Source organism: Sceloporus occidentalis, unplaced genomic scaffold (genome assembly GCF_023333645.1).
Source record: "Sceloporus occidentalis isolate IW3139 unplaced genomic scaffold, rSceOcc1.0.p SCAF_6, whole genome shotgun sequence".
Lineage (NCBI taxonomy): Eukaryota > Metazoa > Chordata > Lepidosauria > Squamata > Phrynosomatidae > Sceloporus > Sceloporus occidentalis.
Genome location: NW_028316986.1, coordinates 39,060,917 through 39,072,399, shown reverse-complemented (window position 1 = coordinate 39,072,399; position 11,483 = coordinate 39,060,917). Strand labels below are relative to the sequence as shown.

The 11,483-nt window shown below is 42.4% G+C and overlaps 1 protein-coding gene across 3 annotated transcripts; it reads left to right on the top strand.

Annotated features, from left to right (window-relative positions):
- Positions 1 to 407: 407 nt before the first annotated feature.
- LOC149310628 (calcium/manganese antiporter SLC30A10-like) lies at positions 408 to 11,267 on the top strand. 3 transcript variants are annotated; one of them, XM_089528328.1, is made up of 4 exons: positions 408 to 1,006; positions 3,099 to 3,202; positions 5,278 to 5,517; positions 7,783 to 11,267. In XM_089528328.1, the coding sequence occupies exons 1-4, from the start codon at positions 408 to 410 to the stop codon at positions 8,265 to 8,267; spliced, it is 1,428 nt and encodes a 475-aa protein (XP_089384454.1). In that variant the 3' UTR covers positions 8,268 to 11,267. The 3 variants fall into 3 exon arrangements, with proteins under 3 accessions (XP_089384454.1, XP_089384457.1, XP_089384453.1); XM_089528331.1 differs by having other exon boundaries at positions 408 to 1,020; positions 3,119 to 3,202; XM_089528327.1 differs by having other exon boundaries at positions 408 to 1,036; positions 3,081 to 3,202.
- Positions 11,268 to 11,483: the final 216 nt, after the last annotated feature.

Sequence of the window (11,483 nt, the reverse complement as noted above, 5' to 3'; positions counted from 1 at the left end):
CTCCCTGGGAAAGAGGGGCGGAGGGGGCCCTCTGGGTGGAGGCGAAGGCTGCCCCAAAGAAGGGCTGGGTTGGCCCTGGCCCCGAGGGCCTCCCTATAAAGGCGAGGGCTGGAGGCCAGTCAGGGAGGAGGATTTGCCTCGCCCTCCCTCCAAAGGCTCCTGAGAGAAGAAGGAGGAGGAGGCAGAGGAGGAGGAGGAGGAGGAAGAGGAGGAAGAGGAAAAGGAAGAAAAGAAGAAGAGGAGGAGGAGGAAGAAGAGGAGGAATAAGAAAAAGAAGTAGAGGAGGAGAAGGAAGAGGAAGAAGAGGAGGAGGAGGAATAAGAGGAAAAGGCGAAGGAAGGCTAGGAAGAAGGAGGCAAGGAGCGGGAGAGCCCTGCTCTGCGGAGGAGGCTCCTCTTCCCTGGATCATGGGCCGCTTCTCGGGCCAGACCTGCCGGCTGCTCTCGCTGCTGGCGCTGACGGGGCTGTTCTTCGTGGCGGAGCTGGTGTCTGGCTACCTGGGCAACTCTCTGGCGCTCATCTCGGACGCCTTCAGCATGCTCTCGGACCTGGTGGCGCTGGCGGTGGGCCTGGCCACGGGGAGGGCCTGGGCCCGGCTCCGACAGCGCCGCCGCCGCCGCCGCCGCTCCCGCCCCGGGGCCCCCGGGCCCTCCTCCTCCTCCTCCGGGGGGTCCTCCTTCGGCCCGGGTCGCGGGGAGGTGCTGGGGGCTTTGGGCAACGCGGTCTTCCTGGCCGCCCTCTACTTCACCATCCTGGTGGAGGCCCTGCAGCGCCTGGCGCAGCCCCAGGGCATCCGCGACGCCTTCCTGGTGCTGGTGGTGGGCGCCCTGGGCCTCGCCGTCAACCTCCTGGCCCTCCTCCTCTTCCAGGACTTCTCCCGCTGCTGCCCCCGGCCTCCCTCCCAGCCCCAGGGCAAGGCCCTGGCCACAGACCCCGAAGCAGCCCCTGATGAGCAGCCCAGCCAGCAGGAGGCAGGCGCCGCCGGAGCAGGAGCAGAGGAGCCCCAGCCCCAGCCAGCAGGTGCCCCTCGGCCGCCGCCCTTCTCCATCCATCCATCCATCCATCCATCCATCCATCCTTCCCTCTCCCTCTCCCTCTCTCCTCCTGCTTCCCTATTTCCTTCCTCCCCACAGTCCCCTTTCTGCTTTTCTCTTCATCTCTTCTTTCCCGACTTCCTCCCCTTGCTTTTCCTCCTTCTTTCCTCTCCTGCCCTCTTAACCACAACCCTCTCCCCTCTTTTCCTCTTCTCTCCATACTCTCTCCTTTGGCTTTTCTTTCTAGTTTCTTCCTTTTTCCTACCATCCCAAGGCCCTTCTTCCGCTTCATCTTCCTGCTCCCTTCTCTTTGCAGACTCTCTCCTTTTTCATGGCTCTTTCTTTTCCTTATCTCCTTTATCACAATGCCCTCTCTTCTTTTCCTTTCACCTTCTTACCTTTTTCCCTTCCTGACTTTTCTTTTTTCTCTTTCCCTTCTTTTCTTTCCACCCCTTCTCACAACTTCCTTTCTTCTTTCCCCCTTCCATATTTTCTTCTTTTGCTTTACTTTCTCATTTCTTCCTTATTTCCTTTCCCCCTCTTATCACAATGTCCTTTCTCCTTTTACCTCCATCTTCTTACTTTCCCCCTTTCCTAACTTTCTCCTTTTGCTTTTCTCTCTCTCTCTCTCTTTTGCTTCTCTCTCTTTGTCATAAACTCCTTTCTTCTTTCGCCTTCGTTTTGTTACCTTCCCCGTTTTCAGACTTTCTTCCTTTGCTTTTTCTTCCTTCCTTATTTCCTTTCCCCTTTTTATCACAATGCCCTTCCTTCTTTTCCATTCAACATCTTACTCCCCCTCTTTCTTCACTTTCTCTTTTTGCTTCTTTCTCTCTTCTTCCTTTCCCTCCATCTTCCTTTGTTGTTGTGTGCCTTCAAGCCATTTCTGGCTTATGGCAATCCTAAGGCAAACGCATCACAGGATTTTCTTGGCAAGATTTGTTCAAAAGGGGTTTGTCAGTGCCTTGTTTTGAAGCTGAGAGAGTGTGACTTGCCAGGGGCCAAGCGAGGATTACTATGGCCTACTGGAGTCCTAGTCCAATACTCAAAGCACTAGACTGTCCTGGCTTTGCCATCTTCCTTTACTTATATGTTCATTTCCCTTGCATTTTTCTTTCTTTCTTTCTTTCCTCGTGAGGATGCTCTTTTAAAGTTGTCTTCCCTCCATCTTTTCTTGCATGTGCTTAACTTGTGTGTTTTCTCTGTCATTCTCCTATTATGTCACTAGTGAGACTCACTGAGTAATAATAGAAGGTGGCTCACATATTCCCAGCCTCCGGATTGCTTTTAGCATAAAGTAGGGATGTATTGAGCCATGGACTGTATACTGTCTTGAGCTCATTAGAGGTAAGACAGTCTCTAAACGTAAGCAATAAAATAAAATTATTTCTGCCATTTAATTTCATCTCCTATTTTCCGGGTCCTACTTCTTATTTTCTTGTTCTTTTTGGTCATTCCAACATACTCTGTATACTTACCTTTCTACTTTTATCAGCCTTAATTCTGTCTTTTATCAGATTTTCACCTTTCTCCATTTCCTTGTTTTTTCTTTTCTGTTTACTGTTCTCTTTACACATATTCTCTGCCTTCTCCATTTTTCTTTGTTTCTTTCCTGAATGCTCCTTATTTTCCCATTAGTCGCCCTGACTTTGCATTTTCATTTTCGTCAGCTTCTCCCAGCAAAAGGCCACCCTCCCTCCCCAGCAAATGCTTTTGCTTTTTCATGGTTTCATAGGCTCTTACAGTAAATTGCTTTTCTGATAGGAAAAAAAGATGTGAGGAAAGTTGTGCGGCACTTAAGTGCAAATAAATAGATTACATAATTTGTATGGTGGAGTGTGCTTACTTCATGAATTACCTTTTAAAACAAAGTCCATACAATTACACCCATTACTTTGCTGGCTGATAATAATGCTATATGTGATATGCTTTTTCTCTCTCTGTATGTATGTAAGCGTGAGAGGATCATAGGCAAAACTGATTATTATGTTGGACACTTTTAAGATTTAAGCTAGTTTTTGAAAAGACCGGTGTTTTTTCTGTTTGTAGAACTTATACACAACACAGCGTTTCTTCTTTGAATGCAGGTGACTCCCTAAGTACCCAGAAACAGTCTCAAGAGGAGGTGGTACAGAAGAAAGAGAAAAAGTCTGAAGCCCTGAACATCAGAGGTACTGAGCCGTCTTTAGAGATGACCTGTTTTGTCTATTCTGTTCTTTTCAAACAAGTTTAGACCATGTTCCAAGATCTTTCTGTCATCCAGCAGTTTTTTAAGCCGTTGACTAAGGTGGCCCCAAAATCTTCTGCTGCCTAAGGTACAGTAAGAAATGCTCTCCCTGTGGGACTCCAGGCCAAAAATCTCACAAGCCACCTCTTTCCCGCAGCAAAAATATAGGCTGATACCCTGCACTGTCAACATAGCTACATCAGAGCTTCATCACTATAGTTATATCTGATGATGCCACTGCCCCAAAAACCATCTTTCCAGTCTGGGAGCCTCCCAACTGAAGTGTTTCTGAGGTGCTGGAAATTGGGGTGCTGGAAAATTAGATCTGTAGTGTTCTAGGGATTTATCACATGGGGGAAAATCGGGGGTTTAAAGAGTCATTATCTCAGATCATGTGAAGATGTTCACACACATCATGACTACAGAGGACTTATCCCAGGATAACCAGCAACAAATAATTCATGGGATTTCCCCATGAATGATTTGTTGCTGGTTGTTCCCTGGTTATTCCCGGGATAAGTCCTCTTTAATCGCGATGTCATGTGAAAATCTTCACCTGGGATTTCCGCCAATTTTCGCTATGTGATAAAGTCCCTAATTGTGGGGCTCATTCAGACAAGCAGATGAGGCAGGATCTTGAGGGGCCTCTCCAGCTGTTTGTTTTCAATGCATCCCATGACTGGGAGAGCACTGCAGATGTCATTTTCCAAATGCCACGATCTCCAGATGGGAAATGGCATCTGCAGTGCTCTCCTGGTCATGGGGTGCATTGAAAACAGGCAGTTAAAGACACCTCTGAGGGTCCTGCCTCAACTGCTTGTCTGAATGAGCCCTGCAACGAGGAGAGCACTGGGAAATAACTTCTGCAGTGCTCTCTTGATCCTGGGGTGGATTGAAAACAGGCAACTGGAGAGACCCTTCAGGGTCCTGCCTCATTTGTTTGTCTGAATGAGCCCCACAACTAGGAGAGCACTGCAGAGTTATTTCCCAGCACTCCTATCTCCAGCATCTCACTTTCTGGTCAGGGTCCTGCCAGGTTGCAAAGGTTGTTTTTTGTGGTCAGTTTTAGTCATTCATGACTAAATGACTCCCCAGCAGTTGTGAGATCCTACATCCAGCTTACGATGGCATGACTGCTGAACAGCATGCCAACCATAAATTAAATAATTAACACTTTCATGACATTCCTAACCTGCTACCTAAGGTAGTCAGTTCACTTTGTCTCATGGGGGTTCTGGCCAAATAAAAAGATGGTTGCTCAGATGCAGCCTTGCAAAAGGAAAGAGAATGGGAAGCATTTAGCATTTATATGTGGCACCCTGAGAATTTCTATAGCTTTGGCTTCTTATTTGTAATATTAGATTATCCTGCTTTAATCATAGTTGCACAGCTTTTCAGCATTGCACAGCCAGGATTAGGAGTGCTTTGTTTGGATTTTAGTTAACACAGGCATAGCATTGGAGAGTGTATGTGAGCACTCACACACAATGCATGCTTTGCTGAATGTACACACTCAGTGACCACTGTTTCCCAGAATTTGTACATGTGGCAAAGTGAACACTTGTACTCTTCATGCATGATATACACATGATGTTGGTTCCCACTCTTGCTGCTGTACATCTTTGTTGATTAAAATGTCACACATTGCTGGGCCTTTGTTAATTTATTCTTCAGTTTTCAAATTTAATATTTTATATCAGATTACTATTCCTGTGGATGCCTCACTAAATATATCAGAAGTTCTTGGATATTGTGCTGTATTAATAGCCTGAATCCTGTTGCTAGTCCTGATTAGAGTAGAGCTGTTGAATCAATTGGATTTATCTGTGTGTAGAACCACCATTCAGCAATTGATTCAATGGGTTTATTTTAGTTGGAACTAAGAGTATTCTAACCTGTGCCATCTTGTTTACTAGATAGTTGTTTCAAAAGTAAATTTTCATCAAGTCTGAGCTTGTTTTTAACAATTTCCTTGAATCTCCCATCAGAGGATAATGCTTCCCTCATCCCTTGTTTTAGGTGTTCTTCTGCATGTGATGGGAGATGCACTTGGTTCAGTTATTGTTGTAATTGCCGCTTCAATATTCTATGCGCTCCCTCTGGAGGAAGGTGCCCCCTGTAACTGGGAGTGCTACATCGATCCAAGCCTGACAATCATTATGGTGTTCATCATACTGTCTTCAGCCGTCCCACTTATCAAGGAGACATCAACCATTTTGCTGCAGATGGTTCCCAAGAGCGTTAATATGCAAATCCTGAGTAAGCTACATTATTTTTACTGAGGCACTTAAAGGGTTGAGAGTTATTGCTGGCATGATATTTCTGGATTATGCACTCACCACCAGCTCTACATTCTCAAGAGCTTTGAGACACTGAGTCACATGGTGGTGTGTCCTAGCAACTTGACTCAAATCTTGATGGATTAGGAAAAGCATGCATTTTGAGAACATGGCAGTGCCATAATACATGCAGAACAGCAGCCCTGCTTTTTCCTGAAATCATTGTGCACATCGCTGTGTAGCAGTTTCTGGGCCCCTAATTTTTAATGAAAGATAAATGGATTGACCAGCTGTTTTTCATGATGGAACACCATACACACAGTTACACTATATGCAGATTTTCGCTTTGCCTATTTGTTTGGCTTCTCTAAGGAACAGCTTGTGGAGAAAGTCTTAGTCCCCAAATCTGTGACTTTGTAGAATGATCCTAAATCAGTTCTACATGCTGAGTAATTTCACAGTTTATATGAAGTTTGTAGTAGTTGAGGAATGCAGTATCTGTCTTCCTAAGAGATATCCTCCAGAGCATGATGGCAAAACAATAATGCTTGGCACCTTAAAAACTGATATTGAGGATCCTGGAATACAGCCCAGTGTGCAGATACCAAAATACTTATTGCTGGTTTCTTAACAAAATGATGGTGCTGGTACCTCACCTATATAGACCATAGCATTTTAAAAGGTTTACTCTTACAATCTCACATTTGAGTTATTAAATGTTTTCAAAACTTGAGCTGCATTTTGCTGTCTTTCTGTCCTGTTGGATGGTATGCTGATGCCTCTGCAGCTCTGGCAAACTCAGCATAGTTTAACAAGGCATATGTGTTCCCGGTCATTAGGAACAGAAAACATTTGGTACCAGAAATAGAAGTAGTATGAAAGAATAGAGATAGGTTCTTGAGCCACAAAAATGAAGATCAATTCAACATGTTTTGGCAAACATTTCATCTAAAACAACCAATTGCACAGGTATAAACAGAACAAACCATATTGAACCTTTTGAAAATCACCTGAAGGCTTCTTCCAAAATGCATTTCCCTGTCGTAGAAAGCCACAAACATTTACAGTGGTATCAGGTAAAGCAGAATTATTTCCCAGCTTAAGCCTTTTTTTTGCATTATTTATTGCAGACATGCTGCTGCAACCTGACACAAAACTCTGTGTTTTTGTAGTTCTTTCAGCATCTTTTTAGTGCCAATACTGGTAGTAAGAGGACAGGGAAGAAAAAAGGGGAGGCTGGCCAGATCTAAAAAGATGTTGTAAAAAAGAGCTTTTTTTTGCCAGAGGTTTTGATAATAGATATACCTATACACAGTTGTGTTTTGCAGTTGTTTCAATAAGTTGCATCCAATCACCTTTAACTTTATCTTCTTTGTTTGGAAGCTACTGTAGTGCAACCCACAGGCTATTACAGGCTGACCACAAGGTTGTGGAGCTCATGTTGCTGTACATTGCTGCGATTGCAATGTGTTGCATAAGCACAGTGAAGTTATGGATAAAGATTGATTGATTGATTGATTGATTGATTGATTGATTGATTAAAATATATCCTTCCCTATATCTGAAGATCTCAGGGCAGCTTAGGATAAAATCAATTTTAAAAATAAATAAGAAAAATAATTTTAATGATTTATATTAAATCATTTATCAGTTAAAAACAAGACAAGTTAAAATCAGTGTAAACAATTTAAAATAATGCCAACTATACCACATGTGCAAACTGGGTAAATTCAGTTAGGCCAGAAGGGTTTAATAAAAAGCCACGCTTTTACTTAGCAATGAAATATTACCACTGTTGGTCCCAACTTGGTTTACAAGGAAAGAGTTTTCCACAGTTGTAGTGTCACCACAGTGAAGGCCCTCTCCTATGTCCTCCCACAATGTATTCCCTGCCACTGGTGGGCAACAGAGCTCAGTTCTCAGGAAGGCATATATAACCATCAAGATGCCAAGCCAATTAGAAAAATTACCTTTTGGGACCATGACTCCCAGGACTCCCCACTCAACACAGACAGTGGCTATGCTGGTTGGGGAATTCTATGAACTGCAGTTTGTTTTAAAAAATATTTTTCTAGGCTCTGGTTATGGATCAAGTGCTTAATTCTCCTGTGAAAAGTGTTAATTCTGCATTTTTCTGAGCTGCTACTTAGCAGCATTCCTCTTAAAATGAGTGTTGACAGTGGATTCTTACTTAAGCCTTACTAAATTGATTTTCTCTGCCTTTTTATTGCTTTGTCCTCAACAGCAAACAAACTATTAGAAGTGCCAGGGGTTAGCAGCATTCATGAGGTGCATGTTTGGGAGCTTGTCAAGGGGAAGAACATTGCCACGCTCCACATCAAGTGTCACTCTACATCTGATTATGAAGAGGCTTCTTACAAAATGAGAGAGGTGTTCCATGAAGCAGGGGTCCATTCTGTGACCATCCAGCCAGAGTACCTTGATCAGAAGAGTCCAGAGATCCTGTGCAGCGCCCCGTGTATCTCCAAAGCTTGCGACCCTCACTTGTGCTGTAGCCAGCAAGAAACCTTCCTTGCTCAGGTGAATGGCTACAATGGAAAAGGCGGCCTGTCTCCAACTCTGCAGAAATCCTTCCAGAAGAAGGATGCCGGAGAAATTCCTGATGAACCTACATGGGCTGAAGATGCAGTCATAAAGAACAGTTCCCCAAAGAATGGTTACAAAGAAGCAAGCATTCCCAAGCCTAAAAAAAGTAGTACACGATTTTAGATCATTTGGTATATGTTTTGTAACTTCTCTTGTCTAAGGTGCAAAGCCTTCCCTGGGCATAGCTTCCCTTAGCTAACAGGCACACAGCTGTTGGAAAGTATTTGCCATGGTCCTGGGAAGAGACATTTGACATCTTGGTACCAGACTGGTACACATGGACAAAGGATGCAACTGAAGGGGGTACTGCTTGTATTGAAAGAGCCAGCTGTGCATGTAGAAAGCCCTCCAACTCAAGTTGGGCAAGTAATGAATTTCTTCACTATCTACTCAATAGTCCCCATCCTCAGAAGATGGGTAGGCACCCCATCCCCCAAGTGAAGACTGTGCCTTCCACTTAAACAGCATGCTCTTTGGGTGCAAGCACTTCCCTTTAAGTATATTTGCCTTCACCAAATATACTCAGTGCAATTTTGACACTGTTTTGACCTAAGTGCAGCTCTTTCTGGGGAAAATATGTCCATGTCTGTTTCTCTCAAGGGTAAATACTTTGTGGCCAAACATGCTTGAATTTCTCTCTAGTCTTACTGAACTGGGATGCAGATTGTTAGCCTTTTAGTACTGTGTGATTTTACTGGGTTTGAGGTGCTTTATTATGACAGAATGAAAGAGGACAGAAGTTTCACTGATCCTTTTTAAAAAACATACCTAGATTTACTCAAAATCAGAAGTGGATGGGTGGGGAGAGGGACAGGCCCCCATGGGTTTATAAAGATATTTAATGTTCCTAACAGGAATGTGGGATGCAAAACTCATGGAAAGCAGGATTTGGGAGCCTGAAAAACAACCTACAAGATGGCAGATGCAGAATCACTTGCATGGTGGCTTTCACTGCATTTGAATTGAATGTAGTGAAGTCAGTCATTTAGTGTGCCTTTGGAGCCAATAAACACAGCTCTTTTGCACTGCTAGTCTGAAAAACTGAGAATTTTAATATAGGAGTGTAAATGACAATTATATAATTTATTCACTTACTGAATTTATTCACTCACCATACTATATGTTCCCCCTGTTGCAGTAATAGGAACCTGAAATTATAAGATGCTGTAAACATCTTGAATATAATTTGTTATGTGAGTTAAGCATTAATGTGAATAATTAAAGATAAATGTATGTTATATTAATAAAAGAAACTGCAATCTGCAGCACCCTTGCATCTGTACATTATAGGACTTCTAAATAAATTTGCACTGGGAGGTGTTGCACATATACCTAAGCCATGAGCAGTTAATTCTCCCTCCCATATCCTTTTACATATGGTGCTATTCATTGTTGTATTTATTCAAATAATGACACTTTGTTCGAGTTGTTTCTAGGACTTATTTTTAATCAGTTTCTTCTTAGAATTCATTCAGAAAGGTTCTTTACAGTCTGACACCTCCTTCTAAACATCTTTACTGAGCTATATCCCACTGATTGCTTGCTTTAAAGAATTCTCCTTTGCTTTATTGAATGAGGATTCCCTACAATATAATGAGTAGCTTGAGAATCCACCATTGTTTGGAAAATTGCCTAAGGTTTATAGGTTGTATCACCACTGAAAATGAGAATGTTTAGTTACATTGAAAGCCAGAGTGAGAGGCATGCAGAACTTTGGAAAAATGATTGCCCATGGTATGTAGGGGATTCTGGGAAGTGTATCCTAAAAGGGCAAATTATATCAGCAATGGACATGAAGATGTGGGCAGCCCTTACTTCTCCCTCTAATGAATATTGGCAGAATGAGGAGAAGACAGTAAGCAAGCTGTATTCTAGATTAACACCTAACATTTCTGCAGTATTTTAATCCAGAGGAAGGAATCATGCAAACCTCCAGATGATGTTAGACTTCTACTCCGAGCATTTATCACCACTGGCTATGCTGGCTAGGACTGCTGGGAGTTGCAGTCCAGAAACTTCAAGAAGGCTACTTGATTCTCACCCCTCTTTTACTCAAATGTAACAAATTAGATTGCTCCAACATAGGAGTGCAATCCTATTTCAACCTAGAGGAGTAAAGTTTTGCAAGCATCCTGGCTACTTATATACAGGTCTGGAATGCAAAGATGGCTGCCTGTTTGGTGGAGCGAGGGAGCTTTATTACTGCCATCCAAGGGCCAATATGTGGCCCTTTGGGGTAGGAAACCATCTAACAGCTATTGTGTTGCTTGGCAAAACTATTTCACAAGGAGATACTGGATACCTTTACATAATAGTGGAAAAATTAATTATACTTGTATAGCCTCTGGTTACATCTATGGTTACACAAGAGTAAAGCCACAAGAGGATTCTGATCAGGGCTTTTCTAACTGCTGATATTCTACATTCTTCTGAGCTGCACTTTACCAGTACATGTGCAGATAAGGCTTAAATCCTTCTGTATCCCGAGAAGCTTATACCTGAAAGAATTAAGTTGACTTCCTCAGATGCATTTGTAAATGGATTTTACAAATCCATTTGTAAGCTTCACTGGCTATAAGCATCACTGGAAAGCTCTCCATGGCCCATTCCTTGCTTCACCATTTCCATTTCTTGAGCCAAGAGTTCTTCATCTTTCTTTAGATCTTTTGAAATTTGAAAATACATCTGGGGAAGTAGACTTCGGAAGCTCATGTTGCCAATTTCTTTCAGTTAGTCTCAAAGGTGCTACAAGATCTCTCTACATACTCATTCTACAGACTAACATGGCTATATCTTTGAATTCTACCTGAAAGAGTTGTTAGACTGGTTGTCCTGAACCTCAATATTGCCTTGCTGGCAAGGAACTATAAATATAATCTGCCCAAGTAGTTCTGCTTGTTATCAAGTTATTCTGCTTGGTGGGAAGCCTCACTGAAACAAATGATTATATCTGCTTGTATATTTTTCTGTCACTTAATGGAAAATATGTATGTATTATAGCATAAACTGAGATTATTATCTGTAGTTTAGTATGTGTTCAGTTGTAATGTTTTTAATTTTTTCTCTGTATATATGTATGCATATATATGTAATCTATTTATACTGCGTTGTATGAATATAAATCTCCCCACAAAACACTGTGATCACAGTTTAAAGAATATGCCTTTCAATGAACTGTACTGTACAAATGTATTGCTAAACTGATAGTGGTTATAAAGTGGTCTCATTTTTTTACTTCTTAAATATACACAGAAAAATGAATAAGCAATGTAACTTATTTTGGACAATAGATTATGTTATTTCTTTAAGATAGGGTTTTTTTTAAAAAAAATAAAAATG

Bases quoted from the DNA above. Each gene is read 5' to 3' on its own strand.
- LOC149310628 (XM_089528327.1), top strand. From the start codon at position 408: ATGGGCCGCTTCTCGGGCCAGACCTGCCGGCTGCTCTCGCTGCTGGCG. The intron at 1,037-3,080 runs GCCCTTCTCCAT...TTCTGTTTGTAG, and splicing joins GCAGGTGCCCCTCGGCCGCC to AACTTATACACAACACAGCG. The intron at 3,203-5,277 runs GTACTGAGCCGT...CCCTTGTTTTAG, and splicing joins TGAAGCCCTGAACATCAGAG to GTGTTCTTCTGCATGTGATG.